Consider the following 27,818-nt stretch of genomic DNA (forward strand, 5'->3'; position numbering starts at 1 on the left):
CAGTAGCAAGAGAGTGAAAAGACAACCCATATAATGGGAGAAAATATTTGCAGTTCATATATTTGATAATGATCTAGTGTCCAGAATATATAAAGAACACTTCCAATTCAACAACAAAAGCCAGTCACAGAAGGACAAATACTACATGATTCCACCTCTAGGAGGTACCTAAAATAGACAAACCCGTAGAAGCAGAGATTAAAACAGTGATTACGAGGGAGTGGGGGGAGGGAGAAATGGGGAGTTATTCAATTTGTATAAAGTTTCAGTTATGCAGAATAAATTAGTTCTGGAGATCTACTGTACAGCATAGTGCCTATAGTCAACAATACTGTATTGTGTACTTAAAAATTTCTTGAGAGTAGATCTCATGTTAAGTCTTCTTATGACAAAAACAAAAAAAAAAAGGAAACTTTTAGAGGTGATGGATATGTCTATTACCTTGGTTGTGGTGATGGTTTCACAAGTGTATGCATATGTCCAAATCAAATTGTATAATTAAATATGTGTAGTTTTTTGTATATCAGTTATACCTTGATAAAGCTGTTGTTCTTAAAAAAAGAATGTTTTTTCTTTGAATCACATGGGTGTTCTGTCCAAATGGAATAGTTACTTACTGTAATAAAACATATTGAATGGAGACTAAACAATTTAAATATTGTTGAGAAATTCACTGAGAATAAAAATATGGCTGCTTTTAAAAAATTACTTGTCAAGACTAAATACGTATTTTAGGGGAGAAGATAGATTTTGTGAAAAATAAAGCACATCTCAACATATGTAAAATGTAAGGAAAATGACCCAACCATAATTTCCATGAATAAGTAATCTTTTGAGTCATAAAACCACAGAATGAATACAGAATATTTTCAAGTAATCCTTAGCATTTACTAATGTTCATGCTATTTTCTTCACTTAAAGGTCAGTAAATTAGAGTTAGAACTAGAAGGTGCCAAACAAAAATTTAAAGAAATGGCTGACAGCTATCAAAAAGAAATTGAGGACAAAAAGATATCAGAAGAAAATCTTTTGGGAGAGGTAGGAAAAACTAACTATGTTTGAGAATTTGTTATACTAAAACTCTATATTTGTCTATTAGCATTTTAAGAGAAAGGTAATAATTCTTAATTTTTACAATCTGATTTTTAAAAAGATTTAATAAATTTATATTAGGGACAGTTAGTTTCTTATAGAAGCTAAAAGTATCCTTTAATTCTAAGTATTTGAGGGTTGAGTAGTGTATAATTACTTTGAAAAGATTAAATGATCATTACAGTGTTATACTGTCATCTCACTTGATAGATCAAAATACCCTAAAATAAACCAAAACACTACTGCATTTTCTACTTGGCTTTTCTAATTTTCTAGTGTTTGATTTCTACATTTTATATAAGTAGAGCATATGGTCTTTACATTTAAGTTAAATTTGTTTTTTGTGTATTAATTTTAAGAAACAATTTATTTGATAGGTTGAGAAAGCAAAAGTAATAGCTGATGAAGCAGTAAAATTACAGAAAGAAATTGATATACGATGTCAACATAAAATAGCTGAAATGGTAGCACTTATGGAAAAACATAAGGTAATTTTTTTCTATTGTAATGGGTAATGAAAATTATTAATTGGAGCTTTATGCATAAAAATGATGAAATCAAGATAGTATTCCGATTTGTCAGAGAAAATTATTGTCTGTGCAACAATGACTAAATTATAGCTGGAGTACCCTTGATCTCCCATTTCTCCAAGTTCAAATCTTAACCACTCAAAGCTGAGCTTGGGTGTCATTTCCTTGAGGAAATCTCTTCTTATCATCTCTGATGGAAGGAAGTAATCACTCTTTTTCTGAATTTTCCTAGCAGTCTCTTAAGCACTTTCCACCTTATATTTATTCAAGTACATTCCCAGGATATGTATCTCATTAATATTTGTATCCTCTACATATGTCTAACACATACTAGGCTAAACAAATTTATCAATGGAATAAATAAATGAAAGGCTTAATGTTTGTTTTGTTTGCAGCTGTGCTCTATTTTTATCGTTGTTTTAAAGTAATCATTCTATTAGGGAATTAAACCTTATTCTCTTCAAAATTTGAAGAGTAGGCAGCCTATACCTACTTATTCATCTTTAAAAATTGTTGCTGGGATATAACATTATTATGAGGTAACCAGTGAGGATTTAAAAAAATATTTGAAGTAACATTTGAACTCACAGATTTAAACATATTTGGTATGTCTCAATCTAGTTCAGTTTTTATCCTTGTTGATATCAAATTGTCTCGTCTTTGGCAGCGGGAGCTTCTTCAAACTGGCTGGCAAGTCCTTTGACTTGAACTTAATAGTCTCTGATAGCTTTCTTGCTTTCTGTTATGACAAAATGTTCAAGACTCATCTTCTATTTCTTCCCCAAGATCTGGAATCATCCACTTTCTAAGAGGTCCTGGTGTTTCTAGCCTATTTTTTAAATTATGATATTCAGTGTTTCTAATTAAAAAGAATTATTTCTTCCTTGTGTTAGATTATTTCCAAGAGTGTTATCTATGTTTCATTGTTTATGTTGTGTGAATTAAAAAATATAATTGAAAAGTTTTAAAAATATGCTCAAATATGTATATATTACTGAATTCATAAACATCATTTTCTGCAAATATTAGATACATAAAGATAATGGTCTTCTTAAAACATAATCTATTTGGGTTCTAACATACCTAAATGTTTTCTTTGTTTAATATAGCACCAATATGATAAAATCGTTGAAGAAAGAGACTCAGAGTTAGGACTTTATAAGAGCAAAGAACAAGAACAGTTATCAATGAAAGCATCTTTGGTGAGATACAGAACAAATAGCAGTAGAAGCCAATTTTCATGTCAGTGTGGCTGGTGGAACAGAGTATATAAAAGTGGTAAAGAGCTCAAACCATACTGTTTGAGCTATACAATCAAAGAATCTTAGATCTGAAAGGGATCTTATAGATCTTATATGGTTTTCCAATATATTTTTTAGAAAATGTACTTTCAAAAATATTTCCAAAATATATTTTCCAATATATTATTTTATTAAGTGGTTTTCCAATATATTTTTTGAAATACTGGAATGAACTCTTTTTTTCAAACGAAAAGCTGTAAACTCAGTTGCAAATAAGTTTGGAGCTCTGATTGAGATTGGGAGAGGAGGAGTGGGATAGACTGGGAGAGGATGAGGAAGAGAAATATACATAGTATTAAATAGTTCTTTAGAGCAAACTATAAAAAATTTGTCTAAATGAAATCTTCAGTTATGTTCAACTAGCAGCCTTCATATTAGTGGGCTTTTAAAGTATATATATTTTATGAGTGAATTTACTTCTCTATAAAACTAAATTTATATGAAATCCTCGTTTGCATTTTCTTCCTCTTGAGAAATATATGGATGCACTTATAAACTTTGTGTTTCTTTTTCTTTAGGAGATTGAACTGTCCAATCTTAAAAATGAACTTTCATCTGTTAAGAAACAACTTGAAATAGAAAGAGAAGAAAAAGTAAGTTTTGTGGCATTATAGATAAAGTAATCATAAGGTTTAGGTGCAACTTCACATTTTTATAAACATGTCATATTAGCAAATACGATAAATTTGGGTAACTAGGGATTAGCTTTTTTTTTCAGAAGTACTTAGCATACTTGTTTAAATATTAAACACATGTATAGGTACACTTTGAGAGTAGGTGTGCTTTTAGATATACTATAAGTATTTGAGAAATATCTCATATATTATAAAATGCTTGTATATTTAAATGTATTTTTTAGCTATTCATCGTGTTTCAAAAAAAATGCTTTACATTTGTATGGTGTTTTGAAATTTACTTAGTGAATTGACTCACACTTTAAAATGACAAATACTATTTATTTTTTTTGCTTCCTATGTGACAGGCACTGTGCTTAGTGCCCTACTTCCATCTAATTTAATCCTTACAACAATGCTGTGAACAATACTTATTATTATCTTCATTTTTACAGAGGTTAGGTTATTTATTTAAGATCACATAATAAAAAGGTAGAATGGCTTAGAATTTAAATCTAGGTCTATTTTGCGTGATTTCAAATCCTGTTCTCTTCATCACTCTGCAACAGCCTAGATAACATGCACTTTCAATTTCAAGCCTTTGTGCATTGGTTCACTTTGTTTCCTGCATTCAATTCCTTTCTTCCTCTCTCTCCCTATGGAAAATCTCACATGTCTTTCCCATTCCAAAGATGAGCGTACTTTTATGTGTTCCTGTAGCACTTTGTTCTTATATTAAAATAATTATGTCATTCTGTGTCCCCATTATATTTCAGGTTCTTCAAGGGCTAGGATTCTGTCTTATTTATCTTCATTTTCCCTTTATCTAGCACAGTGCTTTGAAAATTTTCTATTTTCTTTTCTTTTATTATATTTATTTATTTATTTTTATTGCAGTAACATTGGTTTATAACATTGTATAAATTTCAGGTGTACACCGTTATACTTCTATTTCTGCATAGATTACGTCATTTTCACCACCCAAAGACTAATTACAATACATCACCGCACACATAGGCCTAATTATCCCTTTTGCCCCCCTCCTTCTCTTCTGGTAACCACCAATCCAATCTCTGTCTCTATGTGTTTGTTGTTGTTTTTATCTTCTACTTATGAGTGAGATCACACCGTATTTGACCTTCTCCCTCTGACTTATTTCACTTTGCATAATACCCTCAACGTCCATCCACGTTGTCACAAATGGCTGGATTTCATTGTTTCTTATGGCTGAGTAGTATTCCATTGTGTATATATACCACATCTTCTTTATCCATTCATCCCTTGATGGGCACTTAGGTTGCTTCCAAGTCTTGGCTATTGTCAATAATACTGCAATGAACACAGGGGTGCATGTATCTTTATGCGTTGGTGTTTTCATGTTATTTGGATAAATACTCAGCAGTGGAATAGCTAGATTGTGTGGGAGTTCTATCCTTAATTTTTTGAGGAATCTCCATACTGGTTTCCATAGTGGCTGCACCGGTTTGCACTCCCACCAGCAGTGTATGAGAGTTCCCTTCTCTCCACATCCTCTCCAGCACTTGTTGTTTCCTGTCTTGTTAATTATAGCCATTCTGATGGGCGTGAGGTGATATCTCATTGTAGTTTTGATTTGCGTTTCCCTGATAGTTAATGATGTTGAACATCTTTTCATGTACCTGTTGGCCATTTGTGTATCTTCTTTGAGGAAATGTCTGTTCCGGTCTTTTGCCTATGTTTTAATTGGGTTGTTAGTTTTTTTGTTGTTGAGCTGTATGAGTTCTTTATATATTTTGGAGATTAATCCCTTATCAGATGTATGGTTTGCAAATATCTTCTCCCAGTTGTTAGGTTGTCTTTTCGTTTTGTTGATGGTTTCCTTTGCTGTGCAGAAGCTTTTTATTTTGATGTAGTCCCATTTGTTTTTTTTCTATTGTTTCTCTTGCCCAGTCAGACATGGTGCTTGAAAATATGTTGCTAAGACCGATGTCAAAGAGCGTGCTGCCTATGTTTTCTTCTAGAAGTTTCATAGTTTCAGGTCTTACAATGTAAAGTCTTTGATCTGTTTTGAGTTAATTTTTGTATATGGTGTAAGGTAATGGTCTACTTTCATTTTTTTGCATGTGGCTGTCCAGTTTTCCCAACACCATTTGTTGAAGAGACTTTCTTTTCTCCATTGTATGTTCTTGGCTCCTTTGTCGAAGATTAGCTGTCCATAGATGTGTGGGTTTATTTCTGGGTTCTTGATTCTGTTCCATTGATCTGTGTGTCTGTTTTTGTGCCAGTACCATGCTATTTTGGTTACTATAGCTTTGTAGTGTATTTTGAAATCAGAGAGTGTGATACCCCCAGCTTTGTTCTTTTTTCTCAGGATTCCTTTGGCTATTCAGGCAGGGTCTTTTGTTGTTCCATTAAATTTTAGGATTCTTTGTTCTATTTCTGTGGAAAATGTTATTGGGACTTTGATAGGGATTGCATTGAATCTATAGATTGCTTTAGGAAGCATGGACATCTTAACTATGTTAATTCGTCCAATCCAAGAGCACGGAATATCTTTCCATTTCTTTGTGTCTTCTTCAATTTCTTTCAGCAATGTTTTATAGTTTTCAGTGTACAGCTCTTTCACCTCTTTGGTGAAACCTAGGTTTCACCTAGGTAGAAAATTTTCTATTTTCAATAAATGTTTGTCAAAGGAATGACTAAGTGGCTTTTTATTCACCTGCAATAGTAACATACATTTATTGTACATTACCTTTTTTTTTTTTGTGAGGAAGATCGGCCCTGAGCTAACATCTGCCAATCCTCCTCTTTTTGCTGAGGAAGACACCCTGGGCTAACATCCATGCCCATCTTCCTCCACTTTATATGGGACACTGCCACAACATGGCTTGATAGGTGGTGTGTCGGTGCACACCCGGGATCCGAACTGGCGAACCCCGGGCCGCCACAGTGGAGTGCGTGCACTTAACTGCTTGCGCCACTGGGCCAGTCCCTATTATACATTACCTATATCTTACTGTTTCAGTAGAAGAGAAATCCTTCCTTGTCTTTAGCTATTCTTAATGTTCTTTTTCAATTTTTTCCAGTTTTATTGAGATATAATTGACATACAGCACTGTATAAGTTTAAGGTGTACAGCATAATGATTTAACTTACTTACATTGTGAAATGATTACCACAATAAGTTTAGTTAACATCCATCATCTCATATAGATACAAAAAAGTAGAAAAAGGAAAAAAAGTCCCCCCCACCCCAGTTTTTTGGTGAGGAAGATTGGCCCTGAGCTAACAAATGTTGCCAATCTTCCTCTTTTTGCTTGAGGAAGAGTGGCCCTGAGCTAAGTTCTGTGCCCATCTTCCTGTATTTTGTATGTGGGACGCTGTCACAGCATGGCTTGACGTGTGGTATAGGTCCATGCGCAGGATCCGAACCCGCAAACCTGGGCCGCCGAAGTGGAGTGCACTTAATGTAACCACTATGCTACCAGCCTGGCCCCAAGGTTTTTTTCCTTGTGATGAGAACTCTTAGGATTTACTCTCTTAACTTTCAAATGTACCATACACCAGTGTTAACTATAGTTGTCATGTTGTACATTACATCCCTAGTACTTATTTATCTTATAAATCTTATAACTGAAAGTTTGTACTTTCTGATCACTTTCATCCAATTCCCCATCCCCCCACCCTCTGCTTCTAGTAACCACAAATCTGATCTCTTTTTCTATGAGTTGGTTTGTTCTTTAGATTCCACATATAAGTGAGATCATATAGTGTTTGTCTTTCTCTGTCTGACTTATTTCACTTAGCATAATGTTCTCAGAGTCCATCTGTGTTGTCATAAATAGCAGGATTTCCTTCTTTTTTACAGCTGAATAATATTCCATTGGGTTTATATACATGCCTACTTTTTTTTATTGTGAAATGATTACTACGAGTTTAGTTACCATCCATCATCTCATATAGATACTAAAAAAAAGAAAAAGAAAAAAATGTTTTTTCTCCTTGCGATGAGAGCTCTAAGGATGTACTCTCTTAATAACTTTTGTGTATACCATACAGCAGTATTAACTATAGTCATTGTGTTTTACATTACATCCCTAGTACCTATTTATCTTATAACTACAAGTTTGTATCTTTTGACCACGTTCATCCAATTCACCCTCCCCAAGCCCTATGCCTCTGGTAACCACAAATCTGATCTCTTTTTCTATGAGTTTAGTTTTGTCTTTTTTTGGATTCCACATATAAGTGAGACCATAAAATATTTGTCTTTATCTGTCTGACCTATTTCACTCAGCACATTGCTCTCAAGGTTCATCTTGTTGTCACAAATGGCAGGATGTCCTTTTTTATGGCTGAATGATATTCCATTATATATATGTGTGTATATATATATATATATATATATATATATATATATATATACACACCCCCACATATATCAATCACAACTTTTTTATCTATTCATCCATTGATGGACACTTAGATTGTTTCCATGTCTTGGCTATTGTAAATAATGCTGCTATGAACATGGGAGTGTAGATATCTTCTCGGCATAGTGTTTTTGTTTTCTTTGGATACATTCCCAGAAGTAGAATTGCTGGATCATTTGGTAGTTCCAGTTTTACTTTTTTGAAGAACCTCCATACTGTTTTCCATAGTGGCTGTACCAGTTTACAATCCCACCAGCAGTGCACAAGGGTTCCTTTTTCTCTACATCCTTACCAGCATTAGTTATCTCTTGTCTTTTTGATGATAACCATTCTAACTGACATGAGGTGATATCTAATGGTTTTGATTTGCATTTCCCTGATGATTGCATTGCTGAGCACCTTTTCATGTACCTGTTGGCCATTTGCATATCTTCTTTGGAAAAATGTCTGTTCAGGTCCTTTGCCCATTTTTTAATTGGATTGGTTTTTTGCTGTTGAGTCGTATGAGTTCTTCATGTTTTTGATATTTACTCCTTATCAGATATATGGTTTGTAAATATTTTTTTCCAGTTCTGTAGATTTTCTTTTCATTTTGTTCATCTTTTATTTTTTTTATTTTTTTTATTTTTGCTGTGCAGAAGCTTTTTAGTTTGATGGAGTCCCTCTTGTTTATTTTTGATTTTGTTGCTTGTGCTTTTGGTGTCATATCCAAAAAATCGTTGCCGAGACCCATGTCAAGGAAATTTTCCTCCATTTTCTTCTAGGAGTTTTAATGTTTCCAGTGTTACGTCTAAGTCTTTAGTCCATTTCAACTTAATTTTTATGTGTAGTGTAAGATGGGGGTCTAGTTTCATTCTTTTACATGTGAATATGCAATTTTCTCAGCACTGTTTATTGAAGAGACTGTCTCTTCTCCAATGAGTATTCTTGTTTCCCTTGTCAAATATTAGTTGACTGTATGCATGAGTTTATTTCTGGATTCTCTATTCTGTTCCATTGGTCTATGTGTCTGTTTTTATGCTATTATCATACTGTTTTTATTACTATAGCTTTGTAATATTGCTTGGAATCAAGAAGTGTGATGCCTCTATCTTCTTTCTCAGGATTGCTTTGACTACTTGGGATCTTTTGTGGTCCCATATGTATTTTAGAATTGTTTTTTCTAATTCTGTAAAAAATTCTCTTGGAATCTTGATAGGGATTACATTGAATCTATAGATGGCTTTGGGTAAAACGGACATTTTAACAATATTAATTCTTCTGATCCATGAACACAGGATACCTTTCCATTTATTTGTGTCTCCTTTGATTTCTTTCATCAGTGTTTTATAGTTTTTAGTGTAGAGATCTTTCGCTTCCTTGGTTAAATTTATTCCTAGGTATTTTATGGCTTTTGATGCTGTTGTAAATGGGATTGTTTTCTCTATTTATTTTTCAGATAATTCATTGTTCGTGTATAGAAATGCTACTGATTTTTGTATGTTAATTTTGTATCCTTCAACTTTACTGAATTCACTTATTAGTTCTAACAGTTATTTGATGGAGTCTTTAGGATTTTCTATACACAAAATCATGTCACCTGCAAGTAAAGACAATTTTACTTCTTCCTTTCCAATTCAGATGCTTTTATTTCTTTTAGTTTCCTGATTGTTCTGGCTAGGACTTCCAGTGTTGTGTTGAATAGGAGTAGTGATAGTGGATATCTTTGCCTTGTTCCTGATCTTAGAGGAAGAGCTTTCAGCTTTTTACTGTTGAGCTGTGGGCTTGTCATATATGGCCTTTATTATGTTGAGGTACATTACTTTCCTACCCAGTTTGTTGAGAATTTTTATAATGAAAGGATGTTGAATTTTGTCAAATGCTTTTTCTGCATCCATTGAGAGGATGCTATCATTTTTATCCTTTATTTTGTTAATGTGGTGTATCACATGTATTGACTTGCGTATGTTGAACCATCCATGCATCCTAGGGATAAATCCCACTTGGTCATGGTGTATCATCTTTTTAGTGTGCTGTTGAATTCTGTTCACTAGTGTTTTGTAGAGGATTTTTGGATATATGTTCATCAGGGATATTGGCCTATAATTTTCTTTTCTTGTATGCCCTTCTCTGGCTTTGGCAACAGAGTAATGCTGGCCTTGTTAAAATAAGTTTGGAACTCTTCCTTCTTCCTCAATTTTTTGGGAAGGTTTTGAGAAGGATGGTATTAATTCTTTTTAAAATTTTTAAAACCATCTGGTCCTGGGCTTTTATCATTGGGAGAGTTTTGATTACTTATTCCCTCTCCTTATTTGTTATTGGTCTGTTTAGATTTTCTGTTTTTCATGATTCAGTCTTGGTAGGTTGTATGTTTCTAGGAATTTATCTGTTTTTTCTAGGTTATCCGATTTATTGGCATATAGTTGTTCATAGTAGTCTCTTTTGATCCTTTGTATTTCTGTGGTATTTTTCTTAATGTCTCTTCTTTCATTTCTGATTTTATTTGTTTGACTATCCTCTCTTTTTTTTATAGATTAGCTAAATGTGTCAGTTGTATTTATCTTTTCAAATAATCAGCTCTGAGTTTTCTTGATCTTTTCTATTGTTTTTATCATCTCCATTTCACTTATTTTTGCTCTGATCTTTGTTATTTTCTTCATTCTGCTAACTTTGGTCTTAGGTTGTTCTTCTTTTTCTATTTTCTTGAGGTATAAAGTTAGATCGTTTACTTGAGATCTTTCATTTTTCTTAATGTAGGTGTTTATCACTGTAAACTTTCCTCTTAGAACTGCTTGCATCCTGTAAGTTTTGGTATGCTGTGTTTCCATTTTCATTTATTTCAAGATATTTTTTGATTTCCCTTTTGATTTCTTCTTTGACCCATTGGTTGTTCAGGAGTATATTGTTTGATTTCCACATATTTTTGAGTTTTTTAGTTTACCTCCTATTATTGATTTCTAATTTCATACCATTGTGGTTGGAAAACATACTTGGTATGATTTCAGTCTTCTTAAATTTGTTAAGACTTGTTTTGTGGTCTCACATATGATTTATCCTGGAGATAAATCATATCCGTGTGCACTTGAGAAGAATATATATTTTGTTTTGTTGGATGGAAAGTTGTGTATATGTGTGTTAGGTCTGTTTGATCTAAAGTATAGTTCATATCCAATGTTTCCTTATTGATTTTTGTCTGAACAATCTATCCATTATTGAAAGTGGGGTACTGAAGTCCTCTACTGTTATTATATTGTTTACTATTTCTCCCTTCATATCTGTTAGTATTAGCATAATATATTTAGGTGCTCTGATAATGGGTTCATATATATGTACAATTATTATATCATCTTGATGAATTGACCCCTTTATTGTTATATAATGATCTTCTTTGTCTCTTGTTACAGCTTTTGACTTAAAGTCTGTTTTGTCTGATGTAAGTATAGCTACTCATGCTCTCTTTTGTGTCTATTTGCATGGAATATCTTTTTCCATCCCTTAACTTTCAGCCTATGATTTGTCATTAAAGCTAAGTGAGTCTTTTATAGTCAGTATATAATTGGATCTTGTATATTTATCCATTCACCACTCTATGTCTTTTGCTTGGAGGATTTAGTCCATTTACATTTAAAGTAATTATTGTTAAGTAAGGATTTTTACTAAACCATCTAATTGTTTTCTGGCTGTTTTGTAGTTCTTTTGTCCCTTTCTTCTTCTTTTGCTGTCTTCCTTTGTGAATTGGTGATTTTAACTAGTGGTATATTTTGATTCCCTTCTGTTTATCTTTTGTGTTTCTACTGTAAGTTTTTGCTTCGTGGTTACCATGAGACTTACCTAAAAGATCTTATAGTTATAACAGTATGTTTTAAGGTGATAACAGCTTAACTTGTAGTGCATACAAAACTCTACCCTTTTGTTCCCCCTCCGCATTTTATGTTTTTGATGTTACCATTTATATTTTTTAATAATGTGTGTCCATTAACAAATTATTGTGGCTAGATTATTTTTAATACTTTTGTCATTTAATCTTTATACTAGAGTTAATTAACACACCACCATATTACATATTAAAGTATTCTGAATTTGACCATATACTTACCTTTACCAGTGTGTTTTATATTTCATATGTTTTCATGTTATTAAATACCAGCCTTTTATTTCAGCTTAAAGAACTCCTTTCAGCAGTTCTTTAAGGCAGGTCTAGTGATGATGAATTCTGTCAGCTTTTCTTTGTCTGGGAAAGTCTTGATCTCTCTTTCATTTTGGAAGGACCACTTTGCTGGGTAAAATAGTCTTGGTCAGCAGTTTTTTTTCTTTGAGCACTTTGAGTGTATCATCCCATTCTCTCCTGGTCTGCCAGGTTTCTGCTGAGAAATCCACTGATAGCCTTATGGTGGTTTGCTTGTATGTGAGAATTTTTTTTTTTTTCTTGATGTTGATGCTTTTAAAATTCTCTTTGTCTTTGATTTTAGTTTTATTATAATGTGTCTTGGAGAAGATTTCTTTGAGTTGAATCTGTTTGGGGACCTATGAGCTTCATGAACTTGGATGTCCAAATCTCTCTCCAGATTTGAGAAGTTCTCAACCGTCATTTCTTTAAATTAGCTTTCTGATCCTTTCTCCATCTCTTTTCCTCTGGGACTCCAATAATATGTAAATTGTTTGAATCAGTGGTATCCCATAATTCATGTCTTCTTTCTTGACTCGTTTTCCTTCTTTTATCTTTGTTCTTTTGACTGGATAATTTCAAAATACTTATCTTTAAGTTCACAGATTCTTTCTTCTACTTGCTCGAGTCTGATGTTGATGCTGTCTATTGCATTTTTCATTTATTCACTGTATTTTTCAGCTCCAGAATTTCTGTTTGGTTCTTTTTTTATGATTTCTGTCTCTCTGTTAAACTTCTCTTTTTGTTTGTGTATTGTTTTCTAGATTTTATTGAATTGTCTTTCTGTGTTTTCTTGTAGCTCATTGAGCTTCCTTAAAACAAGTGTTTTGAATTCTTTATTAGGCAAATCACAGATCTCCATTTCTTTGGGGGTGGTTACTGGAGAATTATTGTGTTCCTCTGGTGGTGTCATGTTGCTTTGACTTTTCATGTTCCTTGAAGTCTTGCATTGCTTTCTTCACATTTGAAGAAGCAGTTACCTCCTCCAGTCTTTATTGACTGCCTTTAGGAGAGAAGTATCTTCTGTCAGCCCTGCTAGGGATTCTAAGGCTTTCTTAGATCTTTTCTATAGATATGCCTGCTCCACAATTATTTTTCCCTGTTTGAGGAGAATTCTTAAGACTCTATGCCTTTTCTTGATGCTGGAAAGGTTGGGTACTGACAGCCTTCCGTTTGCTTTCCCTAGGGCATTATTGAATGCTCAAGTTTGTGACTTTTCTTCTAATCTTGCAGAGTTGGGTGGCTTTCTGCTCATGCTTACTATCTGCAAAGGCTCGCACATGCTGCCTTTAGAGGCATACACAGGTTAGCCAAGGGTGTGGTATGTGTGTGTGTGAGGTGTGTGCAGTGTTGGGTGTGCCCGTGGGCCAGTTGAGGGGATCTTCAGACATCCCCAGTGACTCTTGGGCAGGCTTCCTGATTGAGTCCCTGAAGTGCTTAGTAGGATCTGCATCCTTTCAGTACATTCTGAGCCCTCACTGCTATGCTCTCAGCCCCTCCCCACCCTCAGTCATGCAGCTCACCTCAGTATGCTGGATGGTGTGTGAAAGAAGTGGGCCTCTTTGGCAGCATTCTGCACAATTGGGGAAGCTGGGCACTTACTCTCATACTCTGACTTTCCTCCATGGGAAAAATTGCTGGCTGAGAGGGTCTCTCTTGGCACTGAGCTATGCTTTTTGTGATGGGGGTAAAGTGAAACTTCCTCTTACCCTCTTCAATGTATTCAATCTTGAATTTTTTGCTCCAATCGTGTCTAGAACTTCTCTGCTGAACTCCAGAACTTCCAGAAATGTACTCTCATCTCTGGATGAATGTCAAAATCTGTATTCTTGGTGAGGAGAATGATAGAAAACTCCTATTCTGCCATTTTGCCGAGATCACTCTCCTTTTTTATAATGTAAGCGTTTAGTACTATAAATTTCTCTCTCAGTACTGCTTTAGCTGCATCCCACATATTTTGATATATTGTGTTTTTGTTTTCATTCAGTTCTGTATAATTTTAGATTTCTTTGAGACTTCTTTGACCTATAGATTATTTAGAATTATTTTTTTAAATTTTCATGTGTTCAGAGATTTTCTTGTATTCTTTCTGTTATTGATTTCTAGTTAGATTTCATTATGGTCTGAGAACACAATCTGTATAGTTTCTGTATTAGTCTGCTTGGGCCACTATAACAAAACTACCATAGATTCAATAGCTTAAACAACAAATATTTATTTCTCACAGTTATAGAGGCTGGAAGTCTGAGCTCAGAGTGCCAGCATGGTCAGGTTTCTGATCAGGGCACATTTCCTGGCTTGTAGACAGCTATTTTCTTACTGTGTCCTCACAGGGCTGAGAGAGCACTCTGGTTTCTTCATCTCCTTATAAAGGCACCAGTCCCATCATGGGGGCCCTCCATGACTTTTTCCAAACCAAATTACTTCCCCAAGGCCCTATCTCCAAACACCACACTACACTGGGGTTTAAGGCCTCAATATATAGATTTTTGGAGGGGGGGACACAAACATTCAGTCCATAGCAATTTAATTCTTTTAAATTTGTTGAGGTTGGTTTTATGGCCCAGATCTGGCCTATCCTGTAAATGATCCATGAGTGCTTGAAACAAAGGTATATTACGCTGTTGTTGATGGAATGTTCTGTAGATGTCAATTACATTCAATTAGTTGATTGTAGTGTTCAGATTTTGTATATTTTTGCCTATTTTCTGCCTAATAGTTCTGTCAGTTGCTGAAAGGAGGATGTTAAAGTTCGCAATGTTGTCTGTTTCCCTGGTCAGCTCTATCAGTTTTTTAAAACAATTTCACTGACATATAATTTATGTACCATGCAATCATTCATTTAAAGTGTAGAATTCCATGGTTTTTAATATATTGATAGATGTGCAACCATCACTGCTGTGTAATTTTATTTTTGGTGAGGAAGATTGGCTTTGAGCTAACATCTGCTACCAAGCCTCCCCTTTTTGCCTGAGGAAGACTGTCCCTGAGCTAATATCCATGCCCATCTTCATCTGTTTTGTATGTGGCACGCCTCTACAGCATGGCTTGATGAATGGAGTGTAGGTCAAGGTCCAGGATCCTAACCCGTGAGCCCCAGGCCGCCGAAGTGGAGCACGTGAACTTACCCAGTACACCACCAGGCCAGCCCCTGTAATTTTAGAACATCTGTTTCACCCCCAAAAGAATACCCATACCTGTCAGCAGTTATACTATCCCCTGCCATTACCAAGTTCACCAGCTCTAGGCAACCACTAATCTACTTTCTGTCCTAGAGATTCACCTATTCTGGATATTTCACTTAATTGAAATCATATAATATATGGTCTTGTGACTGGCTTCTTTCGCTTAGTGTAATGTTTTCAAGGTCCATTCGTGTACTAGCATATATTAGCACTTTATTCCTTTTTATTGCTGAATAATATTCTATTATATGGATATACCATGTTTTATTTATCCATTCATCAGTTGATGGAAATTTGGGTTGTTTCCACTTTGACTGCTATGAATAATGCTGTCATGAATATTCATGTACAAGTTTTGTGTGGATATGTGTTTTTATTTCTCTTGATTATATATGTAGGAGTAGAATGGCTGGGTAATATGGTATCTCTATGTTTAATGTTTTAAGGCACTGCCCAACTGTTTTCTAAACCAACTGTACCATTTTGGATTCCCTCTTGTAATGCATGAAGGTCCCAGTTTTCCCACATCCTCACCAACACTTGCTGGTGTCTTTTTTTGGATTATGGTCATCCTAGTGGATGTGGCATGGTATATCATTGTTGTTTTGATTTGCATTTCTTTAATGGCTAATGATGTTGATTATATTTTCATGTGCTATTGACCATTTGTATCTTTTTTGGAGAAATGTCTATTCAGATACTTTGCCCATTTAAAAATTAGGTTATTTATCTTTTTAGTATTGAGTTTTAAGAGTTCTTTATGTAGTTTAGATACAAGTCCCTTATCTGATATAAGATTTGCAAATATTTTCTCCCATTCTGTGGATTGTCTTTTCAGTTTCTTGAAGGTATCATTTGTAGCACAAAGTCTTTAATTTTGATGAAATTCAATTTATCTAGATACCCTTTATCAGGTTGAGAAAGTTCTCTTCTATTCCTAATTTGTTGAATGTTTTTATGATAAAAGAGTGTTGTTGGATTTTGTCAAATGCTTTTTCTGTGTCTATTGAGGTGATCATGTGGTTTTTGGTTTTTATTCTATTACTATAAAGTATTACATTAATTGATTTTCAGATGTTAAACCAATCTTGCATTCTTGGGAGAAGTCCTACTTGGTCATGATGTATAATCTTCTTTATATTCTGCTAGATTCAGTTTTCTAGTATTTTGTTGAGGATTTTTTGCATCTGTATTCATAAGAGATACTGGTCTGTAGTTTTCTTGTGATGTCTTTGTCCTCAGGCTTCAAATCATTTCACCAACTCAGTGTGAAACCATGGAGCCTGTCTGTCTATTTGAGAAGATAAGCTGTGGTTATTCATTTTTGCCGTCTTACCACTCTCTCTTCAAGCTGTATTTCCTTTTTTTGAGGGAAAGGATAAGAATATCAGGATTTGGTATACTCCACTTACTGGGTGATGAGAGGGTGCCAGGTAAAAGGAGAAAATTCACGTGGTTTCTTAATCTCTTCTTTTTGTGTTTTCTGCTCCTGCAGGAGAATCTTTTCTGCTTTAAATCATGTCTTTTTACTTTATTCCTAGTATGTTCTATTTATTGGCAAGGATAATTAATTCTGTATGGGAGTGGTTGTTGTGCTTTCTTTGTCCAGACTAGAGAAACCAAAATGATAAGATTTAGTCGTTTTTCCTGCCTTTTACTCTCTATACATTTTCTAGGCCTCTTTTTCCTGGACCGTCTACTTATCCCCTCGGCTATGTTCTTATCAAATTCAGGTATATTAGTGATAGTTATTATTATATGTGTTCACTTTCACTAATACTGTGCAATTGGTGATTAGGTTAGGAGCTACACTGAGTAGAGTCATATCAGCACACCTGTGCTCTGTGGCTTTCCTGGTGAGTCTCATTAGAATCAGAGGTTATCACATGAGATTATAAGTTTCTGTTGTTGAATTTATTTTTGCCAGTTCTTAACTACTTTCCTTTCCTCCCTCCCTTTGTTCACTTTTGCTTAGGGGGAGGAAGATTTTATAATTTGGCTTCACTCTACCATCTTTACCAAGAAGTTTGATCTATTGTATTAATTATTTTATTGACATCTACTCGTGATCAATTAACCACTGCCAAAGACACGTGTTTGTGTATGAGCTAATTCACACCTTGGAAACGCTTGTTGTATTAGAACAGACTCTACTAAGATCTCCCGACCAGCAAAAATCCAAGTTGTAGAGACAGTACATTGTGGGAGGTGCTTTCTCCTTTCTGTCCTCTAGAAGCCAAGATATATATTCTAACTGAGAGTCAGTGCAATTTTGCTAGTTTAGGGGATATACTTTATCCTAGAAGACAGCATTCCAGCCCCTTAGAGTAGACTCCAGTTGTCACTGTAACTGAAGATCAACCATTGGTGGTTGATAGGATACATAATAAGAACAGTGACTACATCAGCTTACTGCCAGCTTCTTTATGGTGAAGTGAGTTCTCTGGTTAGGAGCAACACTGTGGGAGAGATACCATGGTGTTCACAAGGTATTCAGTGAGGATAGATATTGGCATAGGCATCATGGGCAAGCAAGGCAAGTTTGCCTAAAGTTCTGTGTATTGGAACTTTCCCTTCTCTGAGACGTTTAAGGCTCCCTGGGGCTGTAACAAGTCTGTTCTCCAGATAACTGTCATATTAAAGGCATACTCCATGTTCTTTTCTGTAGGCCAGGGTTAATTTTTCTTTTTGTCCTACTGAATACACACACCCTAATCTCGAGCAAAAATGATGTATTATTTCTTAAGTATTTTGTACTTTTCTGTACTTTGTTTTTATCTCTTATTCCTGTTTATCTCATGTTGAAAGTTCATTATTCAAAGTCCAGCTGAAATGCGCCTTTTCTCAACACACAGAGAAAAAGTGAATTCTGCCCCTAAAGGCCCATAACAATATTTTGGATCTGTTTGCACCTCTTCACAGCTAGTTACTTGTGTGTATCCCTTACTTTATAATCTGGTCCATCCACTTCATTTTACAAATGACAGAGTTGAGATTCAGAGTTTTAAAAGACTTGCTCAAGATTCCACAGATACATACTGGAGGCAGATCAGACTTTTAAAAGAGATAATCAAAACCAAATAACAAAACCAAATAACATACCTCTGTGAAAGGAACTAATTTGTTTTTCTTTTTTCTTTTTATTATAAGATTTGGAGGCCAGTATTCTTTCTTTGTTAATATTTCCTAGGAAAGATTTTGATAATAGGAACATTCATTTGTGATAACAGTAGTGATTACATTTTATGAACTTGATATTCATTTTTAATAGGAAAAACTCAAAAGAAAGGCAAACGAAAACACAGTTACTCTTAAAGAAAATGACAAGGTAAGAGTTTTGTATACTTCTCAGTTTTTCTTTATAACCAATTCATTTTTTAACATCTATTTAGAAATTTTTTTTCATAAATTGGGAAAGAACATTTAAAATATATCACACAATTTCATTTCCTAAATTGTTTCTTGCTATTTATTAATTCATAAGCATTAGCTAGAAATTTCAAAGCATTTATCATCTGGAGATAGAGAAGATTTCAATCTTCTATAATTTTTGTTATAGTATTATCTTAAATTAGGTACTTCTGGGTTTCTCTCTTGAGAAATTTTCAACGTTAGATGCAAAATATTTTCGTTAAAAATTCTGAAGCTTATATTTAGATGATGGGTTTTGAGAGGGCTAAATAAATGACCTCCTGCTTTCTTTAGTGAAGTCTGACCAATTGAGAAAGACGATGAAAACCAAAATAATATCTTTATTATTGATAACTGATATTGGAGAATGTGGCTTACATTTGAAGGCAAGAGGATTTCTTAATCATGAAATCCCAAATTAGACAAATTTACCTCCTTTGTCATAGATAGAGCTGAACTGCGACAAGTGTACCCACTTGATGGCTTGCTCTTATAAAACGTATGGCATAAAGGAGCAGAGCAGGATTTGTGCTTCGTCTGCTACCCAAGAGAAGGAGTAAGGAGGGGCTGGACTATATATGCACCCAGTTTCTCCTTCCAAATTCACCAGTCTCATTAAGTCCTTGCTCCTCCCTAAGGAAGCAGAGAGAGGTTAGGAATGTTACCCTAGTGGTGCTCCCTGCATATGGAAGGAAGCACCACGTATGAGGAAAAGGGGTACCCCTCAGCTTCTTATCCATTTGGTAATATAGGATTATTACAGAAGAATTTTCATTGAAAGTTTTAGTTAAAATGATTAAATATTCTTTATACATAGTGATGTAGCCTCCTAAGTCCTCACAGAGGTTGCTCACGTTCCTCATCTATAGAGGAATAATAATAGTACCTATTTCCTAAAGTTGTTATGAGGATTAAATTAGTTAATATTTGTAAAGCATTTAAAATAGTACGTGTTGGCACATAGGAAACGCCATGTAAGTGTTTAAACAATACAAGAGAAAAATTTGTGAATCGTCTGTATGTATGCATAACTGGGATGTAACATTCAGAAGAGAATGTAACTTGTAGGGAAATACATTTCCATGATGTATTATGAAGAGCGTTATTTCAGTATTCTAGAATGGGGGTGCATTTTCTTTTAGGCTACCAGGCTACCAGGGAAATGTTAATTCCCAGACATGGCCACAAGGTGGTGTAGTTGCCATTCTTAGTCTTTTTGAAGGAGACAAATTTGTCCATGAAAGCAGTTACATTTTGGAGAGTCTGAGGATAACTCCTGACAAATCCGGAGAGCAGAAAAAATTTGCTTGCATCAAAATTGTGTTATCAACTATGATGTAGAAGTATTTATGAAAAAGGATACAGAAATGCAACTCTGTGAAAAAATACTACCAAAATACCTGCTGGAAAAAGGATTATGAAGTTAAGATCACTAGAACTAGGCAAGAAACCTACAAATCATCTCATTTAGCTCCTTGATTATATAGATTGGTAAATTTAAGCCTGGAGATATTTGGAGATTTACTTAAAATCACCCAGCAAGACAGTAAAAGATCCAAGAGAAAACAGGATATTCCTTGACTCCTAGTCCAATGTTTTTTTATAGCACACGTGGTCACCTCTTAATTCTGCACGCTGTACCCTCCTAATTTAAACTCACTGCACATTCAACCACCAACCTTTTAAGAGTAGCCCTTTTGTGTGTGTGTGCTCCATTCTTTCTTGTGAGTGATTGCCATGATTGTATTCTTGGAGATGTTGGCAACTGAAGGAAGTAGTAAAATAGAAAGTGAAGAGCATGGGCTTCATGAAGGATTCCACTAAAGCAACTGTTACTAACTTTTACTAGAAAGGAAGGTCAGGTGCTGAAGGAAAGAAGTATGTAAAGGTAGAGAGAAAGAGAACTGAAGAAATTGAGTTGAAATAATATCTAAGTATTTACAGTAAATTTGCAATGTGTTTACTTTCAGAATTGAAGCAAATAATCATTTTCTCATTTTTTTTCCTGAAAATTTTGCTAGTTCTTTACTTTTGTAATTTTTCTTCCCAATTTTTTTTTTTTGGAGGGGGTTGAGGCTGGTGGATAGGAAAAGGCTGATGTTTTTATAGATAAGAGAGAGGAAATATGAAAGCATAAAAGAGAATGACTAGAAATGAGAATAAATTGCCCTCTGGTTTTTAGGCTATTGGAATGAACCACAAATTAGGCTTTTTGCCACCAGGAATAGAGATTTTTCTTTAGAGAATCTTCAGCTTTTGGTCAGATAGAAAATTGAGATGTCTTATTTGTTTTTACAGCAATTCTGTGAAGATAGAGAGGGGCAGATACCATTTTCATCTCAAATGGGAAAATAAAGTGACAGAGAAGATAAATGTAATTTACTCGAAGTTATCTAATGTGTAATAAATTTGGGGGTAAATTCTAGTTTATTCCAGTGTTAGTTTTACTAGTTGCTGCACTTTAATTAAAATGACATTTAAAGTCAATTTTATTCACCTTTGTTGTTCAATATAGAAAACACAGACATCTTTATTTGAAACACCTGAAACTAGTTATCAGCAATATGATTCTAAAACAGCTCCTTCACACAATGTATCTCGAAACTTCATATCAGCTGATCATGGAAAATCCAAAGATAAAAGAGATTATCTGTGGACATCGGCTAAAAGTACTTTATCTACACCATTACCAAAGGTTGGTTGCTAAAATTTCTAAGAAAGTAGTAATTTTTTTAATTAAAAAAGAAGGTTCTGGGGGCCGGCCGGGTGGTGCAAGCAGTTAAGCGGCGCATTCCGCTGCGGCGGCACGGGGTTCGCCGGTTCAGATCCCGGGCGTGCACCAATGCCATGCTGTGGTGGCATCCCATATAAAGTGGAGGAAGATGGGCACGGATGTTAGCCCAGGGCCGGTCTTCCTCAGCAAAAAGAGGAGGACTGGTAGATGTTAGCTCAGGGCCGATCTTCCTCACACACACACACACAAAAAGAAGGTTCTGGTATCATATATGCTATATATGGTATCACACACATAAATATAAAACCAGTTTCTTGAAAGTTTCAATTTTTTGTGATACCAGCATTAAATGGTTTCATTTTTTTTTTCCTATCATGTTCACGGTGTAATGACATCTTGGGCAGATTTCATAATTTTCTAGCATTCACCAATGCACAGGTCCCTGATGTGGGAAATCTGGTTCTGACTTGACATTTTCCAGTATCACCCCAATTACTTTCTTTTGGTGTTTACTCCACATCATCTCGTTGCTGGAATCTTTTACTTAGCAGTCAGCCCTTGTGGAGCAAGTACCACTGGCAAGGTGACTCAATTCTAGCTATTTTCCATATGTCTGCTTAATCCATGGGGAATTCATTCAACCTTTCCATGCCAAATGGCAGTGCAGAATGCTCTACTGTTGTTTCCCCCCTCCGCGTTCTGTGCCATCCATCTCTCTCTAATTTCCTTTTACTCTGCTCAGCCAGACACAGAGACAGATAAACAAATTTTCTGCCTAGGTTTATATCCAGCTAGGAAATGAGATACCAGTCTCCCTTCTTGAAGGCACCCCTAGTCTTTATAAGGCTGCTGTTAGAGTTATCTCCTCAGTTGTCTTGGGAGTTGCGGGAAGAAGTATCTCAATCTGTCTCTATACCTCTAAGCTGAAATTTCATGCCTCCCCACCTCTAGTTTCCTTAAAATAACTGGGAAGACGGGAAGTGTTTCATGATGGTACGGCTGGTTCTACCACTTTTTAATAAGCCCTAGAGAAGTATCTGGCCTTAATTATAGTTAGCTTTCTTTAGGCTGTGGGTTACTAGCACTTTTCCCCCCAGCTTTGTGATCCAGGTGACAAACCAGAGCAAAAGGAAACACCCCACTCATATCCTGTTGTATATACAATATTATCCTCCTCATGGAAATTGTGAAAATTAGTAAACTACAGTTTAGAGAGACTTTTATATAAAATTATTTTGTTGTATTTACTACTATGTTATTCATAATATGAAATGATCTCTATTAAAGAATGACCTTACTTAAAAAACTTTTTATTGAAATCCAGCATTCAGATTAAAACACAGAATATTACTATCACCTTAGAGAGCTTCTTGTTACTCCTTCCGGTCACTAGACCCTCCCCCAAGGCCAGCCACCATCCCAACTTATAATATCAGATGTACTTGTTTTTGCATTTTCTGTGAATAGAATCATATTCTTTTTCAACTTTTTCCACTTAATATTATGTTTGTGAGATTCATCCATGTTGTTGCTTGAACTTGAATAGTCTTTATTTTTATTTCTATATAATATTCCATTGTGTTACTGCACCACAGTTTGTTTATCTGTTGCATTGTTAATGGACATTTGAGTAGTTTCCAGATTGGGTTTTTATGAATAGTGTTGCTATAAAAATTCTACCACTTGACATGTATGCATTTTTGTTGGGTTTGTCCCTAGAAGTGAAATACTGGGTTATAGGGTTATGCATAATATGTTCCATCTTAATAGATACTGCCTGAGTTGTTTTTACTCTGATACAAAATGTATGGGGTTTTTTTCCTACACCTGCCAATTCTCTAACTCTCCAGACATCAACTGAGTGTCTTACAATTTGATTCAATTCTGACATTAACTACCTGGAGTTGGTGTAGACCCCACAGATTAAGGGCTCAATCTCACAAAACTACTCTCACTTCAGATGCCAATCATAGTCCTGGCTTGCCGCCTGTGCTACTGACCAACTGGATATAAATTGAGAGTTCCCTCAGTCCCCTCCTCAGGTTCAATAATTTGCTAGAATGAAGCACAGAACTCAGGAAATTACTTTACTTACCGTTACCAGTTTATTATAAAGGATGCAGCTCAGGAACAGCCAAATGGGAAAGATGCATAGGGCAAGGTATGGGGGAAGGGGCCAAAGCTTCCATGCCCTCTCTGGAAGTGCCGCCCTCTCTGGGAGTGCTACCCTCCCAGCACCTCCATGTGTTCACCAACTTGGAAACTCTCTGAACCCTGTCATTTTAGGGGTTTTTATGAAGGTTTAATTACCCAGCATGATTGATTAAAATCATTGGCCATTGGTGATTTACTCAGTCTCTAACCCCTCATCCCTCTCAGGAGGTCAAGATGTGGGGCTAAAAGTTTCCAAACTTCTAATCATGCCTTGGCAGCCACCATCCTGAAGCTGTCTAGGAGCCCCCTACCACCAGTTCTTTCATTGGTATAAACTCAGGTACAGTTGAAAGAAGCTCACTATGAATAACAAAAGACTATCCTATCATATCACTGGGGACAAAGACCAAATATTACACCAAAAGATGCTCCTATCACCCCTATCACTCAGGAAATTACAAGGGTTTTAGAAATTCTGTGTCAGGAACCAGGGACAAAGGCCAAATACATATTTTTATTCCATCACACTGCCAATCATATTTTTTAAAAAAATGATTGTACTAATTTATACTCTAGCTACCAGTGAATGAGAGTTCTAGTTGCTCCACATCCTTACCACCACAGAGTATTTTAAGTCTTTTTGATTTTAGCCATTCTAGTGGGTGTGGTGACTTTACTTGTTAAAAAAAAAACCAAACTTTTGTTTTGCAATTAATTTTAAATTTATGGAAAAGTGCAAAGGTAGTACAGAGAATTCTTTTATATCCCACACACAGTTTTTTCCATTGTTAATATCTTACATTACCATGTACGTTTGTCAAAACTAAGAAACATACATTAGTACATTACTATTAACTAAATTTCAGATTTTATTTGGATTTCATAGTTTTTCCATTAATGTCCTCTTTCTCTTCCAGGATCCAGTCCAGGCTACACATTGCATTTAACTGTCATGTCTCCCTAACCTTGATCTTAATTTTTAATGTAGGCATTTACAGCTATAAATTTCTCTCTAAGCACTGATGTCGCTGTATCCCATAAGTATGGTGTGTTTTCCTTTTCATTCTTCTCAAAAGTACTGTCTAATTTCCCTTATGGTCTATTCTTTGACCCATTGGTTATTTAGAAGCATGTTGTATTCCCATATTTGTGAGTTTCCTAAATATCCATCTGGTTGTTTTATAGCGTTACTCAAATATATTTCCTTGCTGATCTTCTGTCTAGTTGTTCATTATTGAAAGTGGGGGTATGGAAGTCTCCTACTATATTGTTGAATTATCTATTTTTCCCAGTTTTTGATTCATGTATTTCAGGGCTATCTGTACTTATAACTGTTATCTTTTCTTGATAGATTGATCCTTTTACCCTTATAAAGTGTCCTTTTTGTCTCTAGTAACAGTCTATTTTGTCTGATATTAGGATAGCCACTCCAGCTCTCTTTTGCTTACTATTTACCTCATGTAACTTTTACTTTCAAACTATTCATGTTATTGAATCTAAAATGTGTCTTTTGTGGACAGCCTTATAGTTGGATCATGCTTTTTTCCATCATTCATTCTGACAATCTCTGCATTTTGATTGAACTGTTTAATTGACTTACATTTAATGTAGTTACTAATAAGGTAGAACTTACATCTACCATTTTGTTCTTTGTTTTCTATGTGTCTTATGTCTTTTTGTTCCTGTATCCCTCCCTCTACTACTGCCTTCTTTTGTGTTAGATAGGTATTTTCTAGTATACCATTTTAATTCTCTTGTTTTTCACTGTACTTTTAAAACTATTTTCTTAGTGATTACCTGATAATTACAATTAACACCTTAACTTAAAATAATTAGTTTGAATTAATACCAGTGTAATTTTAATGGTATACAAAAACTTTTCCTCAATGTAGCTTCATTCCGCCTCTTTCTTTTGTGCTATCACTGTCATACAAATCACATATTTTTATATTTTAAGTCCATTGCCACAGTATTATAATTATTGCTTTGTATATCTGTTTTAAATCAGATAGAAAAAGTTACAAGGAAAAATATATTTATACTGTCTCTTATAATTATCTATACAGTTTCCTTTACCAGCCCTCTTTATTTCTTCATGTGGATTTGAGTCTAGGGTCCTTTCATTTCAGCTGAAGGACTCTCTTTAGTGTTTCCTGTAGGGATGTCTGCCAGCGACAAATTCTGTCAGTTTTTGTTTATCTAGGGATATCTTAATTTCTCTCTCTTTTTTTTTTTTTTTTTTTGGTGAGGAAGATCAGCCCTGAGCTAACATCCATGCCAATCCTCCTCTTTTTGCTGAGGAAGACTGGCCCTGGGCTAACATGCATGCCAATCTTCCTCCACTTTATGTGGGACACTGCCACAGCATGGCCTGACAAGCAGTGCATCGGTGCGTGCCCGGGATCCGAACTCCAGGCCACCAGCAGCAGAGCATGCGCACTTAACCACGCCATGGGGCTGGTCCCTTAATTTCTCCTTCATTTTTGAAGGATAGTTTTGCTGGATATAGAATTATTTGGTAACAGTTCGTTTTCTTTAAGCACTTTGAATATGTCAACCCACAGCTTTTTAGACTCCGTGGTTTCTGACACCACAAAGCTTGCTGTTCTTACAGGGATTCAGTCATTTTAAAAAAAATAAACACTCTCCAGGTTGTGGCAAGCTTTTGGTTAATTTCCATAAATTTCTGTTTTGGTTGATGTCACTGGCCTTACTTTTTAAAGATACTTTTTAAAAATTATAAATCTTACAGGGTAATATAGAATACTAAACATTGACTAATGTGAATTACTTTACCAACAAAAAATAAGAACCTATTTTCTCATAAATCAGTAAGGATTTTTGTAGATAGAGCAAAGCTCACTCAGTTCTTTGGTCTTTAATCATGGCTAGAAAAATTAAACTCCCTCGTTTCTTAATATTGTCGATTGCTGAAGCTGGAGTCTCTCTCTCTCTCCCGCCCACCCATTATTTTCTTCAGTAAGTTGAAGGGAAGGACAAAGAAAGTCCACTATTGTACATTTTCTTGAATAGAATTATAAGAGTTTTAGTACCAACAACTTCTGAATTAAATTCTTATCCAAAATTCCTACTTCATATACATGCCAATAATAATGGAGAGAGATTGATTGCTGAAGATTCAACTTGCCTTCATTAATAATATGTTTTATTTGATGGGGTAATATATTGTTTTTCTTTTTGGATAGGCATATACTGTGAAGACACCAACGAAACTAAAAATTCACCAAAGAGAAAACAAGAATGTACCCATTGAAGAAAGTAATAAAAAGAGAAAAATGGTCTTTGAGTTTGATGTTAATTCGGATAGTTCAGAAACTACTGATCTTTTGGTAAAAATATTGCAAATCAGCATTTACATTATTTATTATTCTTCTACATTATTTCTTGATGTATATGTGTAATATATGCACATACTAGCTATCATTGCGATACTGAAATACAGTGGAACTCTACTATAATACAGAACTGTATGCTTTTGCAGCATTTTAGAGAAACTAGGGTTCAAACAATCTCTCTAAATTTCAGAAAACATGGCATTTTGAAATACTTGATATAACATAGTTGGCATATGAGATGATTAACTGTCTTGTTTTCCAGCAGTGTTATAAAGGAGTTTTTTACCACATTTTCTTTCCCTTTTAAAAATTTTTTTAAAGAAAGGTTAGCTGAATATTTTTAACCTTATTGCAGCCAAATTTGTTATTCAGGGCCCCTCTGGATTTGGCATATATACTTATTCCTTTATTTTACACCACTTATTGGTTGAAATCTATATCCAGGTATAGGTTGACAACTATAAACATTTCTATCATTCTTAAAGAGTTAATGTATTACAGATGGCATGTTTAAGGAGAATATTTCCCCTAGAAGTTTATATCACTAATTACTCCCTCCCATGAGTGTATTCATGCATACCAATATTTTCTAAAAACATAATTATAATTAAACTTAGATTCATTTAATTTAAAAATGGATAAATGTCATCACACTAAATGGAGCAATATACCAAAAGAATCTTAATTACAAAATTTCAGTTGGAGCCATTTGTTTCATTATTTTCACTCATAATTATGAAATCCTTCAAGCTTTTTACTGCTTTGGGACCCTCTCTTTTCATTTGTTCTGGAACAATGAGTAGTTGAAATCTTAAAACTCTAATTATTTAGGTTAACTTATAGAATCTCTATTATCTATAGTCTAGTACCTCATTGTTTTATAGA

The 27,818-nt window shown here is 34.8% G+C and overlaps 1 protein-coding gene across 5 annotated transcripts in view; it reads left to right on the forward strand.

Annotated features, from left to right (window-relative positions):
- The window catches only part of SYCP1 (synaptonemal complex protein 1), a 117,986-nt gene that overhangs the window by 82,138 nt on the left and 8,030 nt on the right, over window positions 1-27,818 (forward strand). For 3 of the 5 annotated variants that reach the window (XM_058538870.1, XM_058538871.1, XM_058538874.1), the window contains 7 exons: window positions 922-1,038; window positions 1,470-1,580; window positions 2,732-2,824; window positions 3,442-3,516; window positions 18,550-18,606; window positions 21,205-21,384; window positions 26,784-26,927. In XM_058538870.1, coding sequence (XP_058394853.1) covers window positions 922-1,038; window positions 1,470-1,580; window positions 2,732-2,824; window positions 3,442-3,516; window positions 18,550-18,606; window positions 21,205-21,384; window positions 26,784-26,927 — 777 coding nt within the window. The remainder of the gene's footprint in view (window positions 1-921; window positions 1,039-1,469; window positions 1,581-2,731; window positions 2,825-3,441; window positions 3,517-18,549; window positions 18,607-21,204; window positions 21,385-26,783; window positions 26,928-27,818) is intronic. The other 2 variants (XM_058538873.1, XM_058538875.1) reach the window with 2 other exon arrangements.

The sequence above is a fragment of the Diceros bicornis genome, chromosome 4 (assembly GCF_020826845.1).
Source record: "Diceros bicornis minor isolate mBicDic1 chromosome 4, mDicBic1.mat.cur, whole genome shotgun sequence".
In the NCBI taxonomy this organism is placed as follows: Eukaryota; Metazoa; Chordata; class Mammalia; order Perissodactyla; family Rhinocerotidae; genus Diceros; species Diceros bicornis.